The sequence below is a fragment of the Chrysochloris asiatica genome, unplaced genomic scaffold (genome assembly GCF_000296735.1).
Source record: "Chrysochloris asiatica unplaced genomic scaffold, ChrAsi1.0 scaffold00214, whole genome shotgun sequence".
NCBI classification, from domain to species: Eukaryota; Metazoa; Chordata; class Mammalia; order Afrosoricida; family Chrysochloridae; genus Chrysochloris; species Chrysochloris asiatica.
Genome location: NW_006408732.1, coordinates 51,513 through 77,133, shown reverse-complemented (window position 1 = coordinate 77,133; position 25,621 = coordinate 51,513). Strand labels below are relative to the sequence as shown.

Below are 25,621 nucleotides of genomic sequence, written 5' to 3'. Positions count from 1 at the left end.
TGTTGTTGGTGGTGCCATCCAGTCGGTACTGACTCATAGCGACCCTATGTACAACAGAACGAAACACTGCCCGGTCCTATACCAACCTTACAATTGTTGCCGCTCTTGAGCTCATTGATGCTGCCACTTTGCCAATCATCTTGCTGGGGGGTCTTCCTCTTTTTATCTGACCCTCCACCTTACCAAATATGATATCCTTCTCAAGCGATTGGTCCCTCCTGACAATGATTCCGAAATATGAGAGGTGAAGTTTAATAAGGCATTTTAAATAAGCATACAATTCATTGGAACTTACTACTTTAAAAGCCTTTGAAAATTCAATGAAAATTTCATTAAAGTGTAAATTTTTTACAGTTTTAATGTTCTTTATCATCTGAGCATAATTCGCTAAAAATTCTTGGAGGCGATATTAGAATTCAAGCTATTTCTATAAGTAATTTGAGGATTAAATAACATAATAAATAAGTAAATTACTTCCAACGGTGTTTTGTATACTGTTAAATGCCTAATAAATATTACTTATATTTATATGATCAAATATAATGTATGTCAATAATTTCATAAAATCTAAGTTTATTAAAATAAATGAAAAATCATTGTTAAGGTCTTTAATCTCCCTCTGCAACTATTGTAAAAAAAAAATTACCTATTTGATTTTCTGAAATTATATTCTAAAAAGTTATAATATAATACTCATTAAATAATTGTTCTTAGATTTTTTTTCCATTTATTTATTTTAAGGTGTGAAGTTCTGCCTTGCTGGAGAAAAGTAGTATATGAATTAATATTAATATTTTGTTTTTTAAAATAAAAACTACACACAGGCTAGAGAACAATATATCTGAAAACAAAACAAAACAAACTTTACATCATTCTATTTTGAAGTTTCAAAAATTAAAGAATCTTTGAAATTTAAACAGCTTAAAAATATAAAATGCATGTGAAACAACCTTTCGCTTACTAATTTTTTGGTTTTGAGTAACTATCATGTTTATTTCCTTATTCTCTGATTTATACTCAATGCATGTGCAAAAATAGACTATCCTTGGATCAATTTAGGAATAATTGCCATAGAAAGAGAAGTATTACAAATGGATGCCAATTAGAAGGGTCAAACCAAGAGGTTAGGATACGTGATTCCTCTGTCAAATGCAAGTAACAAATTTCTAGAAATTTGACCCAAATGTCTAAGGATGACTGGCTGAAAAAATGCAGATAATGCAAAAACAGCATCTGTTATTCTTTCTCATCTTGGCAGGCTAAAGTTATTTCATGGGATAATGACTTTTACACAGTACAAAGCAAGTCTTGCTCTTGTCACTCACCAAAGCTCTTTTATATAAAAGTCATTCTGATGACTTTGAGTTGCATTGTAGATAAAAAATTAAGCCCTACAATTATATGGGTGCTTTTAAAACCAATTGTCCAAGTCCACTTTCTTTTGTCTGAGCTTCTATTAGCACTTTTTCTCTAAATGAAAACAATTAAATTAAAAAGTGTTTATTTTAAGGATACTGAATTTAAAATGATTATTAATCCTAGCAATGATTAGTTTGTGCCCAGATGGTTTCTTTCTTGTTTCTAGTTTCTAGTTAAACATCATGATTTTTTTCTTGTAACTTTAAATATTATTGTTTGATTTTTACAAAATTATATAATTGTCAAACAAAAATTCATTATACTCCAAGAGTTAGAAGTACTATTTTGAGCTATTTAGTTTTTTATGAGTTATTTTAAATTACTGATTACTAATATAAAGGTTACCTTTAGGATTTTATCTATTATATACATGTGAACTAAACATATAAAGTATTGATACAATTCTGGGGAAAATAATTCCAAAATTGTACTGAAATATATTCATAGATAATTGTAGATTTTCAAGTTGTTTTTTATAGGAAAAAACAGAATATTATAAATTACTTACTAGGTCTTTAAAAGTTCTTTCACTAACATTATTTCATTAGATAATTAGGTGAAGAAAGAGTCTTAGACATGTTAACTTACTTTCCTAAGGTCACACAGTTAACAAGTTATTCATCCAGCGCTAAACTTTTCACTATTTCTTTTAAACGCTATACTAGTTGCCAAGGAAAAGTTAGCTTGGGCAAAAATAGTAATTTTGTTTGGAACCAATTATATTGTTTTACTCTATTCTTTTGTGAGAATAAATTGCATCATCTAATAACACTTTTATGTAACACTTAAAAAAATGAATACAGTGATGTGTCCTTAGAATATTTGTAATACTATTCAAACCCACCAGCTGCTTCTCAGAAATCCTATACAGGGTCGCTATGAGTCGGTTCCGACTCCATGGCACATAACAACAACAACAACAAACCTTTACAGGAGCAGAAAGCTTCATCTTTCTCCTGAGGAGTGACTGCTGGATTTGAACTGCCGACCTTGCCATGTGCATAATCCACTACTAGGCTAGTAGGGCTCCATCACATGCATATGAGGCAACTGAAAATACCATGGCTTGGGTCAGGCATCCTTTAGTCCTTAAAATGAAATCTTTGCTTTTTAACACATTACAGAGATCTTTTGCAGTATATTTGCCCAAAATGTTTTGCAGGAGCAGAAAGCCTCATTTTTCTTCCACTAAGTGGTTGGCAAGTTTGAACTACAGACTTTGTGGTTCGCTGTTCAGTGCTTAGTGTATGGAGTCACTGTGCTTCCTTGTTTTCTTATGTTGAAGTATAATTCATACTGAGAGCCATAGTCTTTCATTTTCATTTATAAGTACTTCAAGGAGCTCTGGTAGCATAGTGATTACGAGTCAGGCTGCTACCCTCAAGGTCGGCAGTTGGAAACTATCAGTTGTTTCACGGGAGAAAGATGAGGCTTTCTGCTTTTGTAAAATTTTGCAGCCTTGGAAACCCTATGCAGGGTTGGTTGCCATGAGTCGGAACCTACTCCATGGCACATCACCATCACCACCAGGCCCTCTCTGCTTTCAGCAAGCTAGGTTATGCTATCTGCATATATTAGGTAGTTTGTGAGTCTTCCTCCAGCCCTGATGCCACAGTCTTCTTCGTATGACCCAGCTTTTCAATTTTTGGTCAGAATACAGATGGAAAAATATACGAATAGATGCAACCCTTACTTACACTTTTCCTGATTTTAAATCTTATAGTACCTCTTGTTCTGTTTGAACTACTGCCTCTTGGTCTATGTACAGATCCTGCCAAGCATAATGATGTGTTCTGGAATTTGCATTCTTTACACTGTTTATCCATCATTTTCTATGATCCCCACACTCTACATTGAACTCTCAATTATAGTGATTTGAAAAATAATCTGAATTTACTATTTATTTTGGTGTCATGTAAAGTCAACCTTTAGATGGTCCATTGAGTCTAGGTGAATCGGAATCTATGTATGCTAAATTTAAAAACAGGTGGAAAATTACTATGATATAAAGATGATCAAAGAAGACTGTTAACTGAGATATCACAAGACTCATATATCATATTTCCCTGCAAGTTATCTATTATTTTGTAAATGCAAGTAAAGCAACTAAAATTTCAAATAATTTTTCTTTGGAGATTTTTAGATGGTCTGTTCTAAGCCTCTGAGTGCATTAAATATGTTTATTTTAAATATATCTTGTTCATTAAGAAATAGAAGAAAAGAGATATTTACATAATTGTATCAACCACCACCAACAGAATCCGATCATAGTAAAAATATCTAGAAAGAATTTAGGCAAAATGATTTAGATACATACTTTCTTATAGAAATAAACTTACTTCAGAATTACTATGCTTGTAAGGGGATTAAACTGTGTGTGTATAATCCAAAAGATACCACAAAATTCTTACTTTATAAAGCCTCCTTCAATCTAGGCAGTTACCCTGAAATTCCAAAAGAAGATAATTCCAACTGTTGGTATTTCTCTCGTCTTTGGAACTTCTTAAATGTGGACACCAAGGAAAAACAATTGTTGCTAATAGCAAGAGAGTAGTTAGACTTGTGTTACAAATGTTACAAATGTCAGCACATAGAATGTCCTGAAAGAGAAAAAAGGGAGTTAGAGGGTCAAAGAAAATAACTCAATGTAGCAAATATTCATTGAATATCTATGATTTGTGAGACTATTTGTCTTTCCCCATTTATCTTATTGACATCCATATGGTGAATTATAAATTCCATCAAATATCGACTTCCAAATGATGATATTGTTAGTTGTTAGCTAATGAGTTCAGGCTCCTTACATATAAATGAATGCTAAATTGCCTAGTCCTGAGCCATTGTTGTGATCTCTGATATGTTTGAGTCTATTGAAGTTTTTGACTCCTAACAATAGAATTTGGATAATTACTGATTTTTTAAAATTTGTTTTAGAGAAATGTTTCTGGAAACTTATTTATGTGTGATTTAATGCAGATGGGCTTAAATATTATGTAGAATTCTCTCCTAACATTACTAGATTTGTGATCTCTTGGGAGTAGTCAAGGCACTGAATTAGAAGGAATTATAGACTCTTCTTCAATACTGTAGATAAAAAAACATCATGAAATTACTGTTGAAATTTCTTTGAAAATTGTGATCTTCATGGTGTTCTCAATATTGCGACAAAAATGATTCTTTGATACCTATAGGGCTTCGTTGCCCTCTGTGTTCTTAATTATCAAATAAATTAAGACACATGAAAGTTTTTTTTTTGTTGTTTGTTTTTTTGTTTTTTAGCTCTCAGTTAATACAATGTCCTTTAAATTATAAATTTTTAATTCTACATCATTTTATACTGTAGCTTACTTGAAGAAATGCCTTATAGTATCTAATAATGGCATTTTCACATATATTATTTAATCATTTCCTATAGTTAAAACTCATTACATTACAATTCTATAACATACCCACACAGAAGAACATAGTATGACCATACAAATTAAATGAGTAAAAATAGATAGTTCTTAAAAATAGAAAATGATAGTATTTAATTTTCATGTTAATAAATATGTAGCATTTGCATTAACCAAAATTATGTAGTCCTTTTACCTCTATGATTGAAATGTCAGCCTGAAAACACATACATAATGAGAATTTTACCTTTTATTCTACCATGTAGTTTTACACTAATGCATTATGAATTTGCAATCACAAAGCTAAATATTTTTTTTGAAAATGGACTATTAAAATTCTAGTAATCTAGAACCATGAATTGGGGTAAACTTAAAACTAAGTATCACCTTCTATCAGTCTATATTGTATCTTTTGTATCTGTAATTATACATATCCTTTCTCTTACTCTACTTAAAAAAAAAAATTAAACACACAAACTATTCACAATCATATTCTCTCACTTTCAAAATACCTGAAACCATTATTGCTATGCAATTTTGATGGAAATAAATAAAACTTTGCATCACATGGTCTAGTAATACATTAGTAATAATATTATAACATGTTACATTACATCTGTGTAATGCATTTAGCGCTATAAAGTATTCTGTGCTTTACTATTTGATAAATAATATTGCTTTAAACCTTTTCGTCTGCTTCTCAGTCTGATAATTTTTTTTTTCTAAAGCAAAATCTGTTGTAAATAGCATTTTGAGTACAATTTGAAGAAAATGGATTCATGGGACACTTGGTTTCATTTGTTTCTTCCTTAAAGGCAAAAATAGCTCCCTTTTTAAGAACAAATTTTCATTTTTTTTTATTTCATTTTTTATATTTTCAAAATAATGTTGTTGTTAGGTGCCATCGAGTCAGTACCAACCCAAAGTGACCCTATGCACAACAGAACTGAACACTGCCAGATCCTGGGACAATCTCACAATTGTTGCCATGCTTGAGCCCATTGATGCTGCCACTTTGCCAATCCATCTCTCTGGGAGTCTTCCTCTTTTTCTCTGACCCTCTGCCTTACCAAACATGATATCCTTCTCCAGTGATTGATCCTTCCTGTGAATAAATTGACAGTTGCAGTTTCCTTGAAATGTGTTTTATTAATTTCAGGTTAAGAACATTTATAACAAAAAACAAGTTCTTCCCCTTTCACCTTTACCCCATCAACGTCCTATTTATTTTATTAATTGAATAAATCCTCATCAATATTGTTACAAATTATACAATATAAATACTCAATTTAAATATTCTTGTATTTATATAAAGGAGCTCTGGTAGCGTAGTGGTTACGAATCGGGCTGCGAACCCAAGGTCAGCAGTTCGAAAGTACCAGCTGCTCCGTGGGAGAAAGAGGAGACTTTCTGCTCCTGTAAAGATTTACAGCCTCGGGAATCCTGTTCAGGGTCGCTATGGGTCGGAACCGACTCGACGACATTTAACAACAAATATTTATATAACATATGTCTATAGAATATACTAATTGTTTTTATAAACTGAACAATTTTATAAGTACCCCAAATATTTCATGGGAAGTTTGATTTTCTTCAAGAAAATTTCATGAATTTTTTTTTTATTCAGCTGAGTCCTATTGTCATGCCATAATTAGTATACTTATGCTCAGCATGGTAGGTTTTTGTTAAGTATCTTCAAGTCAAGTCACTTCACACTTATAGGGATTCCGTATAAGGCTTCCAGGGAACAGCTGGTGGCTTTGAACCACTGACCTTGAAATTTGGAGTCCGGCATAGTATTGGTTGAAATATTGAGATTTTTTCCCTTCTGCCTTCCTGCCTTCTTTCCTGCTTGCCTGCCTGCCTTCCAATTAAATGTAGATTTTAGTTTCAACTTCTTAAAATACTCTATGAACTATGGTGTGTGATTCTCTTGATTTAGCGGATATGGAATTTCAAATTTAATTTACATATAAAATATAAATGATAATGTAATAAAATACCTCATTAAAATTTTGTTCAGGAAAGTCATTCAAAAGTAAGATGTTCCAAGCCATAATCCATTAAACACTTCATTGAGCCAATAATCCCAAATCATTTATAATGCTTTCAGTATCTTTTAAATGTAATCTTTAAATTAACCACTCACTAATTCATTTGTGGTATTTATTTGTATTTTTATAGTAGTGATGATTTGAGAAGAGGGACATTTTTGTATGTAACAATATACTATTTCCAAGACTGGCAATAATTCTAGTCTTGAGTACAGAATTTTCAAGATTTGATATGAAAAGTAGTATATTATATCTGATATGAAAAGAATAGAGGAGAATTTTTTTGAAAAACATGCACAGAAATTATCTTTTGAATTTCTTTAGAACTTGAAAAAGGTTACATTGTCAAACACTTTTTACTAAAACTAGTATATCATTTCTAAGAAAAAATCAGAGTTATTGATGAAGAATCAAATCTTTGAATCTAGAAAGCAATAATTTAAAATGAACACTGAAACACTAATTTGAATGACTTTCCTGAACAACAACAAAAAATGAATATAATGAAAACCAAAGATTTATATACTGAGGTAAAAATTCATAGTGATAAAGAATGGAAAGGATCTATGTAGAAATTGAAATCTTCACAAAAGATGTATTCAGAAGGTTCTGTGTTTTATTTTGGGATTTCTGTCATCCTAGGTATTTTGGAAATATTTGCTGTGTCTCAGGGGATTGTAGGAATACGAGGAGTTTTCAGCAACAAATTTTTAGCGATGTCAAAAAAAGGAAAACTCCATGCAAGTGTAAGTAGAACTGCTTTATATTTGTTAACGATGTTATAGAGATTTTACATTTTTTAAAACAGAATGAAGTGATTTTCAAAACTGGTAGACACAACAGACTTGTTGTCTAGAGAATAACAACAAAAACAACAAAATTAAGCACATTATGTATATTGAACCGATACAATTGCATGTGATTTTGCAAGTAATCATGCAAGTATTTTATTTGCATGTAAAGATACTTTGAAATTTACACAAATTTCAAGGGCAAGTCTATTTGAAAATAATTATCATTGTTTCTTAAAAATGGTCCAATTAAAGAGTAAATATTGTGAAATAATACATTCAATAATATTTAAAATTTACATGTTTATGGTAATTTTATCATATGTGTTAGCATGCAATCCTGGTTGCTCAGTGGTTAAAGCACTCAGCTGCTAACCAAAAGATTGCTGAATGGACCCACCAGCCACACCATGGAGAAAGATGTGGTGGTTAATTTCTGTATAGATTTACATACAGCCTGGAAACACTATAGGGGCAGCTTTACTCTGTACCATGCGGTTGCTAAAAGTTAGAATTGACTTGACAGCAGTGAGTTTGAATTTTGGTTTGGTGTTTAATAAAGTTCTTATTGAATCCTTATAAGTTATTAATGATATAAAAAACTATACTTACATAAGACAACATATTTTTATATTAGCAACTATGGGAGGAAGAACTCAATAATGAGAGGACTCCAGTCTTCCACACAGAGCTTTCATTTGAATCAATTGATGAATTCTCATCCTGTTTGTTTATTCAATGAAAAATAATACTTTTCAACTCTGTGAGATCCATTGGTCAGCATTTATCTTAAGACAAAGAGGAGAAGCTAAGGAGGGACAGGGAAGGTAGGTTAATGGAAACAGAACAGAAAGATGGAAACAATGAGAATATTGACACATTATGGAGAACACAACTAGTGTCATGGAACAAGTAAAAATTATTAAGTGGGAACCTAATTTTCTATGTAAACTTCCACTTAAAACATAAGAATGTGTTTTTTAAAATCACTTCTTTAAACTATGAAGGTAAATTTTATACTTTTAAAATCTTAAGAACACTTTCACATTTAATTTAATTCATAAACTATAAATTTTTATATTTGTCTAAGAAAATGCCAGTATCTTGAAGTATTCAAATATCTTAAAGATAATAGAATATGTTCCTTTGTTTTCCTAGTCACAAATTGTCTTTATTTGTATTTGTATTTATCACTTCAAAGACATTTATGCTTTTTTCTGTAGTGTACTAGATTTCGTCACCTTAAATCATCAAATAGGCAATTTTAGCCCTTTAATCCTTGTACATACGCTTTGATTCTTACTAAGTGCATTGGGCAAGTATTACTTTTCCAATTTCTAAAGTGTATTTCAAAACAAAAAGCTCACTGGTGTTGAAGTGATTCTGACTCACAGTGACCCTATAGGATAGAGTAGAACTGCCATATAGGGTTTCAACAGCTTTTCATCTTTACAGAAGCAGACTGCATCATACTTCTCCCAAATAGTGGCTGGTGGGTTCAAACAGCCAGTCTATTGGTTATCTGCTGAGTGCTTTAACCACTTTACCACTAAGACTTCTTTCTTTAAAAATTGATTTGCTCTGTAAGCCTTCATCCAAGTCACAATAAAAAGTTTAATAATAAATAAATAAATAACGTCAAGATATGTGTTCAACAGTATGCTGTTGTTAAGAGCTTCCGAGGCTATAAACTTTTGTGGTGGTAGAAACCCTTATGTTTCTCCCATGGAGGAGCTAGTGGTATCAAACTGCCTACCTTGTGGTTTGAAGTCCAATATTTATCCAACAGAGCCACCACACTGATATATTAAATAATATAGTAAAATGCAAGTAGAGAAATGAAATCAGAAAACCAAGGAGAATAGAATATCAAGACAGGCAGAGAATTAAAATGCATTCATAAAAACTTGAAAATTAAATTGTTGTTGGTGGTGCCATCCAGTCGGTACTGACTCATAGCGACCCTATGTACAACAGAACGAAACACTGCCCGGTCCTATACCAACCTTACAATTGTTGCCGCTCTTGAGCTCATTGATGCTGCCACTTTGCCAATCATCTTGCTGGGGGGTCTTCCTCTTTTTATCTGACCCTCCACCTTACCAAATATGATATCCTTCTCAAGCGATTGGTCCCTCCTGACAATGATTCCGAAATATGAGAGGTGAAGTTTAATAAGGCATTTTAAATAAGCATACAATTCATTGGAACTTACTACTTTAAAAGCCTTTGAAAATTCAATGAAAATTTCATTAAAGTGTAAATTTTTTACAGTTTTAATGTTCTTTATCATCTGAGCATAATTCGCTAAAAATTCTTGGAGGCGATATTAGAATTCAAGCTATTTCTATAAGTAATTTGAGGATTAAATAACATAATAAATAAGTAAATTACTTCCAACGGTGTTTTGTATACTGTTAAATGCCTAATAAATATTACTTATATTTATATGATCAAATATAATGTATGTCAATAATTTCATAAAATCTAAGTTTATTAAAATAAATGAAAAATCATTGTTAAGGTCTTTAATCTCCCTCTGCAACTATTGTAAAAAAAAAATTACCTATTTGATTTTCTGAAATTATATTCTAAAAAGTTATAATATAATACTCATTAAATAATTGTTCTTAGATTTTTTTTCCATTTATTTATTTTAAGGTGTGAAGTTCTGCCTTGCTGGAGAAAAGTAGTATATGAATTAATATTAATATTTTGTTTTTTAAAATAAAAACTACACACAGGCTAGAGAACAATATATCTGAAAACAAAACAAAACAAACTTTACATCATTCTATTTTGAAGTTTCAAAAATTAAAGAATCTTTGAAATTTAAACAGCTTAAAAATATAAAATGCATGTGAAACAACCTTTCGCTTACTAATTTTTTGGTTTTGAGTAACTATCATGTTTATTTCCTTATTCTCTGATTTATACTCAATGCATGTGCAAAAATAGACTATCCTTGGATCAATTTAGGAATAATTGCCATAGAAAGAGAAGTATTACAAATGGATGCCAATTAGAAGGGTCAAACCAAGAGGTTAGGATACGTGATTCCTCTGTCAAATGCAAGTAACAAATTTCTAGAAATTTGACCCAAATGTCTAAGGATGACTGGCTGAAAAAATGCAGATAATGCAAAAACAGCATCTGTTATTCTTTCTCATCTTGGCAGGCTAAAGTTATTTCATGGGATAATGACTTTTACACAGTACAAAGCAAGTCTTGCTCTTGTCACTCACCAAAGCTCTTTTATATAAAAGTCATTCTGATGACTTTGAGTTGCATTGTAGATAAAAAATTAAGCCCTACAATTATATGGGTGCTTTTAAAACCAATTGTCCAAGTCCACTTTCTTTTGTCTGAGCTTCTATTAGCACTTTTTCTCTAAATGAAAACAATTAAATTAAAAAGTGTTTATTTTAAGGATACTGAATTTAAAATGATTATTAATCCTAGCAATGATTAGTTTGTGCCCAGATGGTTTCTTTCTTGTTTCTAGTTTCTAGTTAAACATCATGATTTTTTTCTTGTAACTTTAAATATTATTGTTTGATTTTTACAAAATTATATAATTGTCAAACAAAAATTCATTATACTCCAAGAGTTAGAAGTACTATTTTGAGCTATTTAGTTTTTTATGAGTTATTTTAAATTACTGATTACTAATATAAAGGTTACCTTTAGGATTTTATCTATTATATACATGTGAACTAAACATATAAAGTATTGATACAATTCTGGGGAAAATAATTCCAAAATTGTACTGAAATATATTCATAGATAATTGTAGATTTTCAAGTTGTTTTTTATAGGAAAAAACAGAATATTATAAATTACTTACTAGGTCTTTAAAAGTTCTTTCACTAACATTATTTCATTAGATAATTAGGTGAAGAAAGAGTCTTAGACATGTTAACTTACTTTCCTAAGGTCACACAGTTAACAAGTTATTCATCCAGCGCTAAACTTTTCACTATTTCTTTTAAACGCTATACTAGTTGCCAAGGAAAAGTTAGCTTGGGCAAAAATAGTAATTTTGTTTGGAACCAATTATATTGTTTTACTCTATTCTTTTGTGAGAATAAATTGCATCATCTAATAACACTTTTATGTAACACTTAAAAAAATGAATACAGTGATGTGTCCTTAGAATATTTGTAATACTATTCAAACCCACCAGCTGCTTCTCAGAAATCCTATACAGGGTCGCTATGAGTCAGAACCGACTCGACAGCACTTCACAACAACATTTGATAGTTACATAAATAAGCAATTTTGGATTTGTAGTAAATTTCTACAAATTTGCAAAGTTCTTTTTCGTTTCCTTTCTAGTTGCTTACTCTCTGTTTCTCTTTTACAGCACTTTTTATGCATCTACTTGTGTTTCTCCTGTACTTAATTTTAAAGTCTAGATAAGACAGGCCATGCCCATTACAGGATTTAACAGTTTTATAAATGTTCCTTATTCAATATGATGATAAGTTGCATAAAGAACTTTCAAAAGGGAAAAAAAGAGTCTGTTTTGTCCACAGAAGATCACCTGATAAATACCCTGTGGTCAGTGGACACAAATATGACAAACAAATATCTGTCCAGAATGGTTAGATTTAGGCAAAGTTTATGCTGGTTTTATTTTTGTGCTACCATTGTTAATTTAATTTAGTAAGAGAAGTTTTATTTGAACTCCATCTCTCTACACGTCTTACTCCCTACACTCATTCAAGCCCATCTTCTACCTGTTGTTCTTAAGTGAAGTCAAGTCGGTTCTGACTCATAGTGACCCTGTACAGGGTTTCTGAGGCTGTAAGTCTTTATGGGAACAGAAAGCCTCATCTTTCTCCCGCAAAACAGCTAGTAGTTTCAAACTGCTGACCTTAAGGTTCGCAGCCCAATTTGTAATGACTACACTACCAGAGTTCCTTGTACCACTCCTTGAAACTGCTATTGTTGTCAAGTGTCATTGAGTCAGTTCCAACTTATGGTGACACTTGACTAGTATACATTAGAAAGACAATTAGCTAAATTCCTATCATTCTGGTGTTTTCAGCATTTCCCCAAAGGATGAAAGTGTATGGGAATCATCATACTGAGTAGGAGTAAATGACTGCTTTCTAAGGAACCATAAAGGTTAGACAGTGTCAATGCTACAGCCTTTATTCTTTCTTAACTAATTCCTAAACTGAGCTTCATTTCTCTGCCAGTCTGTTCCTGTTCCATCCTCCTCCCAACCTCCAAACCGAACAGGCCTTTTTAGGTTGAAAGTCCCATAGAGAGTCTTTATTTTTCTGAGGTGGATCCAGATGTAAGAGCAAATGACATTGAGTGTGGTGGCTTAGGGAGTCCCTGTGTGGTGCCAATGGTTAGTGAGTTCCACTGCTACTCAAAAGAGGTTCAAGTACACTCCGAGGCACTTTGAAAGAAAGATCTCGTGATCGACTTCTGAAAAATTGTTGTTGTTGGTAAGTGCCATCAAGTCAGTCTGACTGACTGTGAGCCTGTACAGGGTTTCTGAGGCTGTAAATCTGGTGTGGCGCTGTGGGTTAGTGCGCCAGACTGCAAAGCCGTTTGAACTGCAAGGTCGGTGGTTCAAGCTCACCAGCTACTCCTTGGAAACCCTGTACAGGGTCGCTATGGGTCGGAATCGACTTGATGGCACTTGACAACAACAACAACAACAACAACAAATCTTTGTGGGAACAGAAAGCCTCATATTTCTCCTGCTGATTGGTTGATGTGCTCAAACCATTGACCTTGAGGTTTGCAGTTCAGTGTTTATCTTATGGGAAAATTCTTGTTGTTGTTAAGTGCCATTGAGTGTCGAGTCTTTTCTGACTCATAACAACCCTGTATAGGATTTCCAAGAAGCAGCTGGCGAGTTTGAACTGCCAACTGGCTGGGTTGCGTTCTAGTACTGATCCCACAGTGCCACATCAGGAGTCCAATTGGTGTTGTTGTTGTTAAGTACCGTGGAGTCGGTTCCGACTCTACTACCAGAAGGAGCTTTGGTAGCGTAGTGGTTATGAATTGGGCTGTGAACCTGAGGGTCAGCAGTTCGAAACTACCAGCTGTTCCGCGGGAGAAAGATGAGGCTTTCTGCTCCCATAAAGATCTATAGCCTCGGAAACCCTGTACAGGGTCTCTATGAGTTGGAACCTACTCCACGGCACACAACAGCAACAACAACATACTACAAGAGCTCCTTATTTATTAGTCACTGAAAAATCCTATGGAATATAGTTCTACTCTGAAACACATGGGGTCACCAGGAGTTGGAATTGACTTGACTTGAGGGCAACTGTGGGTTTTTGTTATTGTTATTTGTTTGTGGTTGTGATGGTGATGATGGTGGTGGTGGGTAACAGCTCAGTTAGATCCATGCCTTGTTAGCTGTATGATTTTACTTAAAGAATTTGTTCCTCGGATTTCTCACTTGTAAAAGGAAGACACTGAATGTAATAATCTATTGGGATAGTTGAGAATTTTAAGTGAAATAGTGCATGGAAAACAGGGTAGTGTCTAGAGAGTATTCAGCACTTAATTTTTCTAAAATAGTCTTCCTCAATTTCCTGTTTGTTAGAAGGTTTTTTTGGTTTGGGAGGAAGGCAGCTGTGAGTCCTCAGATATTTAGAGCAACACTCAATCCTATTTATCATTAACCTTTATTTCTTCTGAAGCCAAACTTTTTGTTAGCCTCTCATCTCCAGGGTTTTCCTTTTCCCAGTGAATTTGAAGTTGAAAGCAACATTACAGGCTCAAACTCTTAAGTTGGCAAGAATTCCTTAAGATCATAATTACTGTTCTTTTGGAGTTCTATATTGCATTTTATTTCCCCTTTTAAACTGTAAATCCTAATAAAGGGTTATGTATTCTTCAATCTTTCCAAAAAATATGCAAGATAGCATGGAGAAAAACACTTTAGCTATTTTAGAGATCCAGGGAGAAGGATGTGATGGACTTATTTTTGTTTCTCAGGGTTTTAAGGGATCATGTTTGGAAAGAAAGCTAATTGTAGAGTTTATGAAACAGGCATGGAATGTGTGCTTGATCAGCCATAAGCAAGGACTAGAACGTCCTCCTTTCCTGATTTCAGAGGATGCCAGCTGGCTTGCCTGCATTGAGAGTCTGAAATGAACTTCCTGAGCTGGGGGCAGAGTAAGCAGGAGTAAGCAGCCCCTAAAGTTGGGCATGTTTACTGAAAGGAGAAATGGAGACTTGAGCAATAGTTATCATCATCATCAAAAAATAACATTAAGCACTTCACTCTGCCAGTCAAGACATAAAGGCATTCAAATAGAACTTCCCTTGCCCTCTAAGGACTTTTAATTTCCATAGAAAATGAATGTCTGGTAATTCAGGCTAAATAAATAAATGTATGTAAGTAAGTAAGTATTCAGGGCTCTTATCTTTTCAGTAAATGTGATTTCTTCCCTTAACTTCGTAAATCTGGACAAAGAACCTATTTTACCGAGGAAATGTTGTTGTGATGTGTTGACTTGTGGCTTCAGAGATCCATCTTGGCTTAAAGACAGAGATGGTGTTATATCTCTCTTATGGTTTAGGAAGTGGCAATACTTTTTCATTAATCTTTTAACACAGAGCAGCTTCAGGGCTAGTAAAACTATATTTTTAAAAAGCCTAGGAAATAACCCAGATTTAGATGGTGAAATGCATATAGCTTTATTCTGTTGTTTGGGGCCATTGAATTGGGTCCCATACATAGTGACTCTGTGCACAACAAAACTGTCTGTTTCTGTGCCATTCTCACAGTTGTTTTGTTTAAGCTCATTGCTGTTGTCACTATGCTAGTTCATCTCATTGGGGGTCTTCCTTTCTGACTAACCCCCTACTTTATTAAGCATGATGCATTTTTCAGGCACTCATCCCTTCAGGTAACATGTGCAAAACAGGTGAGACAAACTTTCAGCTTCCTCACTTCTAAGGACCATCCTGGCTGTATGTCCTCCAAGGTAGATTAGTTTGTTCTTATCAGTCCATGGTGCTTTCAGTGTTCTTAGCCAATACCATAATTCAAATGCATCAAATCTTTACGAGTTTTCTTAGTAATTGTCTAACTTCCATATGCATATGTTATTATTGTTAACAGTCATCCAGTTGGTTTCAACTCATAGTGAACCTGTGTAAGATTTCCAAGGAGCAGCTGGTAGGTTTGAACCACTAACCTTTCACTTAACAACCCAGTTCTTATCCTATAATACCACTCTAGGATATTCTTATGAAGTGATTAAAAACACCCTGACTGAATCAGGTACCTTTGTCCTCAAAGAGACGTCTTTGCTCTTTAACACTTTAAACAAGTATTTGAGAAGATTTGCTCAATACAATATGTCATTTGATTTATTGACTGCTGCTTCCATGAGCTTTAATGTAGGAATTAGAAAACATGAGATTTAACTTGTGGTCTGCCCTGGTACTTGATAAGTATGGGGTTTTAGAAGAATCTTTTTTTTTTTTTTTTCTTTTCTTTTCTAACTTCTCTGACTAAAAAATCAGAATACTGTTAACTGCCATCCAGTTTGGACCTTGATTCATGGAGACCCCATGTACCATGGAACTAAATACTGCCTAGTCCAGCATCATGCCCATAGTCAGTTGTGGATTGGACAATTGAAACCCATAGAGTTTTCAAAAGTAGACCACAAGACCTTTCTTTTTAATCATAGTCTGGAAGATCTATCGAAATCTATCCAGCATGATAGCAAGACACAAGCCTTCACTAATACATGAATGATGATTGTGCATGAGGTGATTAGGATGGAAATTTAACTAAGGTATCACATATGGAAAACAAAAATTCTACCACTGAGTTATCATGATCCCCTTAACCAGATAATAATATTCATAAATCTATTGTGAGAGTGGAATAAATAACATATGCAAAACACCTGGTGCATAGAAGCCCACTGAAGTTCAGCTTTATAGTTTTAAAAGCATCAGAAAGACAACTCCTATCTTACATGGTATTTCTCCTCACCTCACCTGCATCAAAATGCATGGAATTCTGGTCAGGGATGCTGTTGCAGGGTCTCGAATCAAACTTACTGGAACATGGTCTCTGGAAATAGGGCCTGGCATCTGTATTTTGAATAGGTTCCTGAGTAATTTTAAGGCAATTCTTGAATTTGATAGGAAGAACAATGCCCTATGTTTAGGATCCATCACTATATTATGTCAGGTTGGTTTATTATTAAATACCAGTGTATGTATTTTCTTGTTTGATTATTAGGAGTAATATAGAATGAACAAATGTTCAGGGCCAAGCAGCAAGAAATGTGGCCATGCTCTAGAGAGAGCAGTATATGACTATAGTTAGCCCATGGTGCTGTCATTGTAGCCAACAAATCAGCCTCTGACTTATGGCAACACCATACATAATGGAGTGAAATACTGCCTGGTCCTGTTGTTGTCAATAGAACCATCAAGCTCCATAAAATTTTCACCGGCTGATTTAGCAAAGATCACTAAGTCTCTCTTCCTAGTCCATCTTAGTCTATAAACTCTGCTGAAATCTGTTGAGCATCATGTTGTTGTTGTTAGGTGCCATTGAGTTGTCTCTGACTCACTGTGACTCTTGGCTCAACAGAACGAAGCAATACCTAGTTCAGTACCATCTTCACAATTGTCATATTTGAACCTGTTGTTGCTGTCACTATAAATCCAGCTAACTGAGGGTCTTACTCGTTCTCACTGACCCTCCACATTACCATGCATGATATTCTTGTCTAGGGTCTGGTTAACATGACCAAAGTATGAGACATAAAGTGTTGCCTTCCTCACTTCTAAGGAGCATTCTGATTGTATAAGACCGATTTCTTCTAGCAGTGTATGGCATCATGGTGATGGTGGTGATGGTGATGGTGTTCTGTGGAGTTAATTCCCACTCACAGCGACCCTGTATGGGGTTTCTGAGGTTGGACAACTTTATGGGAACAGAAAGTCGCATCTCTCTCCTACAGAACACTTGGTGGACTCCAACTGCTAACCTTGCAGTTAGCAGTCCAACACATTACCAGGGCTCCTTTCATGGCATCATTGTTGTTGTTGTTGTTAAGTGCCATAGAGTCGGTTCCAACCCATAGCAACTCAATCCATAGCAATTCTGTATAGAGTTTCTGAGGAGCAGCTGGTGAGCTTGAACTGCCGACCTTGCAGTTCAAACTACTTTGCAGTCTGGCGCGTTAAGCACGGTGCAACACCAGGACTCCTTTCAACCCAACAATTCTCCACTGGCAGGTGATGGTGGCTGTATATGAGGTGGGTGCATTGGCTGACATCAAACCTAGTTCTTACATATTGAAGGAGAGAATACAACCACTGAACTTCCAGTGTACCCATATGGGGCTTAAAGAATAAAGAATCAAAAGTGGTAGTGCACAAGAGTACATGGCTTGGGAGCAACTGGAGCAGGGTCTAGTTTTCAGCTCCAATTCACTACCAAGGCTGGATGCCTTTGTGCAGGTAACATCCAGCTGGTTGCACAACATACAAGACAACTTTAAGCATTGTGCACCTATCCCAGGCAGCCCCATTGATGGAAGTGGATGGGAAGCAATTTGGCCTAAAATGAGGTAATAGAACTGGTGGCACTGTGGGAAAGCTTTGGGCTGCTAACAACAAGGCCAGTGGTTCAAAGTCACCAATTGCTCCTTGGGAGAAAGATGAGAGGCTGTCTGCTCCTGTAAAACTTTGTAGTATCAGAAATCTTATGTAGGATTGTTATGATTCTATGGCCATGGGCTTGGTTTTATTTTATCCTATGCAGTCCCAATAATGGAGGCAGATGACAACCAATTCTCACTAAAAGGACATAGAAAAACCAGAGGTAGGGATGTATGTAGTAAAGAAACTTTGTTCAGAGCACAATTCAGTCTATAGTTACTTTTTTCATTAATTTTTAGACTTAGTTAATTATCATCATTCTACTTTATATAAGGTCTGTGTACAGAAAAAGAAGTAAATCATGAAAAACAAAGTACAATAAAGAATTGAAATTTATTGCATATCCCAAAACCCCCAATGTTTATACTGGTATCACTCCTAATTCACTCTGATATCCTACACCTCTTACATACCCCTGAGGCTGATGCAGGAATAGGCAATGTTTCATTATGTTATGCATAAGGTCTCTGTGAGTTGGAATCAACTCAATGGCACCTACCAACAACAGCAACAAAATATATTGAATGCATAATTTCACAAATGTACACAATGAGAACTAGTATTTTTTGGTGGTGGTGATGGGGAGGGAGAAAGAAGTGTAGGCTTAGATCATTTTCGTCAAGATCCTCAACAACCATCCAACAATATTTATTAAGAAAAAGAACTATGCTAACAGGTTTTAGAGGACAGTATAATTACAGAAATAAATTTCAATTTGATTTAGTTGATCCTCAGATTTCAATTAAGCAGAATTATTCTTTTCTGGATTATTCCAGTTAACCAAAGTCTTACTTTCTTTGACCTTTCCTTAAAACACTCAATGTATGCCTTAAGTGTGTGAGAAGATGAGTAAGTATTCAAAGTGCTTTAAAAAGTTCTTGTTTCCCTTAAGAGCTACTCTCCCCTTCTCTGAATAACAAGAATATTCTAGTAAAACTATTTAATTTGTTGTTGTTGTTGTTATATTTGTTTTGTCCATTAGGAGCAAAGGCAACAAAGCACATGGGTAAAATCAGTTTATATTGTTTACCATTTTATAAAAGTAGCAGCTAGCACAGTTTCTGGGAAGTGGCAAGCAGTCAATAGGCATCTATTGGATAAATTAATGAAGTTATGAATTTGAAAAAAAGATAGGGATCCTTTATATACAGTTTAATGATTTTTCTTATTGCTGTGTTAAGGGTGGTAAGCAATGAGGCTATGGAGCCATTAAGTTAATAGCTGATTTGAACTTTGATTTATCTTTCCACTTCACAACGTAGAAAAGTCTACGTTAACCTCACATTCCTAGAGAAATAGTATAGCTCTATCATTTAAAATGGATCACTTGGGATACACACTGGACTGCAAACCACAAGGCCAGGAGTTCAAATCTGCCAATTGCTCTGTGAAAAAAGATGAGGTTTTCTGCTCCTGTAAAGACTTAAATATAGCCTTGTAAACCCTAAACAGGGTTGTCTTGAGTTGGAACCAGCTCAATGGCACCTAAAAACAACATTATTATTTAAAATATATGTATTTCATATTGTTTGAAATGAAATTAGAAGGAATTCTTATCATTCAAAGGAGATAAAAATAAGGAATTATTATCATTCAAAGGAGATAGAAGATTAAAATTAACCTGACAATGTATTTCTAAAAATTGTCTATGGTAAATGTACGTACTTTAATACCTATAGATATGACTTATGCTGCTTAACGACTCTCTGCTATTGGGTTGTTTCATGCATGATATTAGCAGCATAAATATGCTGCTTAGGGTATCTTGTCTTAATAAATCATGAATTCTGTTAGGAATAGTGGATTCATCAAGAAAAAACATGAGTTCCTGATAGAAAAAAATCAATGAGAGATTTGTTTCCAATGGTTCGGTTCCATCATAGCTGGAAGAAATTTTCAGACAAAACATAAAATTAGAAGTCAATTTACAAAATCAAAACAGTCTGATAACCTTTGCTCCTTGTTTTTATGTGAGATTTCCAATGTCTGTAGATTTCCAATGCATGTAGACTGTGGGTCCTCAGAACGCTCAGCATCGTTATTCTGTGTAACATTAGTAAAGGGTCTCTTAAGAAAGAAGAAGTTGAGAACATTTGAAGAGGAAGAAAGGCATTTTAAAGATGAAATAATTTTAGGGGGGGGAAAGGATGGGCTTTCGTGTAGCTATGACCTTAGGATAAAATGGATATAGGTTGGTGTGGGTGTGTGTGTGTGTGTGTGTGTGTGTGTTTGAGCCACGCCAATTTAAAAAATGGCATGTTCTTGATCGTTTTTAGGCAAAAAGAAAAACTCACAGAAGTCTACAATAAGCAAATGTATAGAGACCAAAGTCTATTAGTAGTTACCAAAGCTGAGAGGAAGAGGGAACACTGAGTTTCTGTTCAGGGTGATTGGAAATTTTGGAAAAATTAGTGGTAATAGTTATACAACACTGTGAAAGTAATGAATGTCACTGAATTGCATACGTAAAAAATGTTGAAATGACAAAATAATAAAAAAATATTTTTAAGAGATCATAAAAGTCATCCATAACATCTAAATAATGCAATAGAGTTAAAAAGACATAACTGCCAAAACTTAATAGAGCAACCATTGATATCTCTATTTTGAGAAAATGGAATTTTGTAAAACAAGAGTAGAAATCAGGTCAAAGTATAATGTATACTATACTTTAAAAAATATTATTCAATTACATTTTCGGAAGGAAAATCTGAGGAAGGATAAATACACCCACTAGTCTTTTTTAATGAAACTCTCCATGTCCTTCTAAAACATTCTGGGTTGTGATAGCTATTATTTTAAAATAAAATTTTGGCATTCTCTAAACAGGAGACCATTTAAGGTCCTGAAGAGTTAAACATCTCTAGACAAAAACTATATTTAACTTGTAAGAATGATATTTAATAAAATACAGAAACAATAAATGTGTGATTTTCTAGAGGATGGGTGGGGAAACTTTTGGTCTGCCAAAATTTATAACGTCATTCGCGGGCCATACAAAATTATGAACTTGAAAATTATCCTTCTATATTAACTCACCCCCTAGCTCACCCCTAACAACATTACAAATGTGATGACTGGAACTGAGATTTCCTTGGCAGGGCCAGACCAAATGATTTCGAGGGCTTTATACAGCCTGATAGCTGGACATTCCCCACACCTGATATATTGAATGATAATTGTTATAACACTCTTGGCTTAGTTGGCCAGTAGGTTATAAAACTAGATGGAAGAAATTTAATAGGTGGTAGATCTTTAGATCCCCTGCTTCCAGTCAGCTAAAGATTAGATCCAGAGAATCACCAGTAGGCTTATTAAAATAAATAAATAAATAAATTTATAGTTTTATAACCTCCAAATAAAGAACTTTCTTGAACTACACTTGAGTGTAGATAATTTGGATAAATTATTATAGGCTAGGAAAATAAGCTGTTGGAAATACTCTGATATTTTCTGTTTCCCATACATTGCTGGGACTATCTTTCCCTTCCATTTTTCCATGAACTTTTGAAGCCCTTTCTCTGTAGACTGCATTGCAGTGTTCTGAGTTTTTGATTGCCATGTTATAATCCAATCACAGAAAAAAATCTAGCAATATTAACAAGAGTAAGGAAAAAAACGTCATTTTTTTTTTTTTTTTTTTTTTTACAGTATATAACCTGTTGGTCTAGTCTAGAAAGTATTGACTTTTTAGGATTTTACATACAGGCAGCAAGATTTTTCGTGTTTTGATATTCCCAATTCTCTATAAACTATTCTCCCTAGAAGACAAAATCTCTAGTTGCTTGGTCTAGGACAGGAATTTTTAATTGTTTTACAGGTGATGGGCTCCTTTGAGTTTGATAATAACTAAAGATCCCTTCCCTAGAAAAATATTTGATTTGATTTTCACAGTAATCATGTGGGTATAAGGGTCCAAGGATGAACTGAGTCCTTTTAGCACTGGTACTGGTCCACTTAGTCACTCTTGTTCTTTCTTCCATGAATCCTAAGTGGAAGTCAAACGGAATTACTCAGAGTTATTCCACAGTATCATGCTGACCTTTGAGTGCCCTGTTCCTGTTCCTTGAGAATCCCTTTTCCTATCACCTGCCTCACAAATGTCTTGAAGACTCAGCTCAAATGTCACCTTTGCTAGGAAGATTTTCCTGCCCACTGTTACTACTGTGTCACCCTTTTAGATGCCCTTCCTCTATGCTATCATTATATACTCTGCATACTGTCATCATAATTTCATTTATTATTCTGCACCTCGATGGATGCTGACTGTATGCTTTTTCCATTATTCTGTGACCATTTCAAGGGCAAATATTCTGTGTTTCTGCACATGAAGATCTAGTGACTCCAATTTATTTCTTCTTTTTTTCATCATGTATATTCTTCTATATCACATGCATGAGAAAATGTGAGTAGTATTTCTTAAGAACTCCATCACATGCAGTATTAATAGGGCCATATGCTACCCCTCTTTCAGCACATGAAGCACACTGATAACAGTGAAAAATGTAAGCTAGTTTCAAAGTCTAAACTCACTGTCTCTAAACACAAATTCATGCTTTACTAGGTGACCATTTCTTAGTAATAGATTCCTGTTTATTTGTGGGGAAAAGGGTCTTAGAAGAAAAAAAATTAAAGCATTTAAAAAATACAAATCTCAAAGTAATTTTAATATAGTCTGGTAGCGTAGTGGTTACGAATCAGGCTGCAAACCGCAAGGTCAGCAGTTCAAAACTACCAGCTGTTCCACGGGAGAAAAATTAGGCTTTCTGCTCCCTTAAAGATTTATGGCCTTGGAAACCCTGTACAGGGTCGCTGTGAGTCGGAACCGACTCCACGGCACATAACAACAACAAGAAGCATACTTTAGTATATGAAGAATTCCGGTTGTAAATTTTACACATATTATTATTGGGTCATGAAGTACAGCCAAAATACTCTAGAGAAGTAAGGATAGGGAGACTTCATCTTGCATACCTTGGACAAGTCATCCGACCAATCACTAGAATGTTTGTTTAGCCAAGAAGAGGGTCAATGACAAAGAGTGAAAGCCTCAACAACATGGATTAACACAGTAGTTGCAACCATAAGCTCAAACATGCCAAGAATTATAAGGATGGTGCAGGATCGGGCAACATTTCATTCTGTTGCACATAAAATCACTATGAGTCAGAGTTGACTAGACAGCAGTTAATAACAACAAAGTACATAGTAAACAGAAATAAGTGTTACAAGCATGAATAAGATAGGAGTAAAGAAAGGAAAGTACTAATTTTAAAGCAACTTTTTAAAAAAAGCATGTCTTCTATGAAAGAGCATGGAGTAGGAGGCACAGGCATCAATGGAATTGTTTGATTTTCTTTATAATTCAAGATCTCACATTTTATTACAAGTTTAAAATACGACTGCTACTTAAATTTCCTCTTTTTGTTCCCCTTAGGCCAAATTTACAGATGACTGCAAGTTCAGGGAGCGATTTCAAGAAAACAGCTATAATACTTATGCCTCAGCAATACATAGAACTGAAAAAACAGGACGTGAGTGGTATGTGGCTCTGAATAAAAGAGGGAAAGCTAAACGAGGCTGTAGTCCACGGGTCAAACCCCAGCACATCTCTACTCATTTTTTGCCGAGATTCAAGCAGTCGGAGCAGCCAGAACTTTCTTTCACAGTTACTGTTCCTGAAAAGAAGAAACCACCTAAACCAAAGGTTGCCCTCTCTGCACCTAGGAAAAGTCCTAACACAGTGAAATACAGACTAAAGTTTCGCTTTGGATAGTATTCATTTTGGCCTTTGAGAAATCCTTCTTTGCCCTCAGGAGTTTCTACAGGTGTCTTCAGAGCTCTAATGACTTCTTTTTGGACAGAGCATCAGTTGTTATACACTGTATTGAAGTCAGGTTATTTGTTTCAGTTTGACTGAAGCAAACATGTTTTTATATGGGAACTGAACTGTGATTCTGGCACTATTACAGGGTGGACACTGCTTTAGTTCAACGAGATGTAAAACCTTTTGTTTTATGCTTATGAGTATTTGGAAGTCTGTTATTTTCAGAACTTTAAATAGCATGGACTATGCATTTTTCTGACTTTTACAGATCAACTTGAAAGAACATACATGGTACATTTTTACTTTTGGTTTCCAAAGTATATTTTGATGCAGATGAAATATTTTATTAACTTTTGATTTTTTGTTTTTTAAGAAAATACCTCTGCGTTAAGCATATTTTCTTACTTTTATTATTTTAACCAACATGGCATAAACAATCATTTTAATGCAGTGTATGAATTATAAATGTGTTTATATATAGCTCATTTGTAACATGTGAATTTCTTTTTTATTTTTTTTTAACTCACTGCACTTTTGATTTTTCAACCATACCTCAGATAATGTAAATTTAGCTGTATGTCTTAAAATGTTTAAATTCACTTTCCCAGCACCAAAGGCTCTGCTTGAATTATTTCTTTGTGTGTAATTCATGCTATTATGTGGAATCCTACTCTTTTGGTGACTGGGCTATAATGATTTGGAAGTGAGGAGAAAATGTAAGGTCTGTTTTGGTAGAATTGAAAGTTGCAAGTAAGGAAAGGATTAGAGGTATAAGTACACTGTGCTTGCAACATTTCATTGATATCTAATTCTGCCTTGCTTTCACTGCTCCTTTTATCTCCGCAGCCCCCACACCCCGCCCTCATTTTTGAACAGCTGGAGGATACATTTTATTCTGTCCATAAAGCTATGAAACTTGAGTGCTTAAAAATACCTCGTCTCTGACCCTTTGGTATCCCCACTGTATAGATCCACGGGGAACAATCCACTTAGAGGAAAATATGGAGAATCAAAAGAGATGAATCATTTAACAGTTATCCAAATCCAGTCTCATTGTCAAAAGTATTCCTATTGCTAAATTAAATCTCCTTTGAACATCATATCCTAAAGGTAACCATTCCAGTGAACAGATAAACCCTTTCATAAGGAAGTATTCTGATATAGTAATAAAAGTTGATCATCAATATGGGAAGCAATTTGGGAATTTGTTGAGTTGAAGATGACAATTAATAATTCTCAAGGCAAGATAGTGGAATTCACAGAAAACTTAAGAGAATCTGCATAATTTATTTAGGGGTAATAATTTTATGTAATTCTCTTAAATATAAGTGTTTGTCTTATTTTCAGAAATATGGCAATTAAAAGTATGATTTAGAAGCATGTTCTTTTATAGTAAGAACAATAGAGTTCACAGAAAGTTTATGACTTTGATTTAGTTTTTTTTTTTTTTTT

General features: G+C 34.2%; 1 protein-coding gene across 1 annotated transcript in view; it reads left to right on the top strand.

Moving 5' to 3' along the window:
- LOC102831937 (fibroblast growth factor 5-like) overlaps positions 1-24,779 on the top strand; it is a 28,864-nt gene extending 4,085 nt beyond the window's left edge. The window contains exons 2-3 of the mRNA XM_006872890.1: positions 7,511-7,614; positions 23,780-24,779. Coding sequence (XP_006872952.1) covers positions 7,511-7,614; positions 23,780-24,118 — 443 coding nt within the window. The 3' untranslated portion in view covers positions 24,119-24,779. The remainder of the gene's footprint in view (positions 1-7,510; positions 7,615-23,779) is intronic.
- The last annotated feature ends 842 nt before the right edge of the window (positions 24,780-25,621 follow it).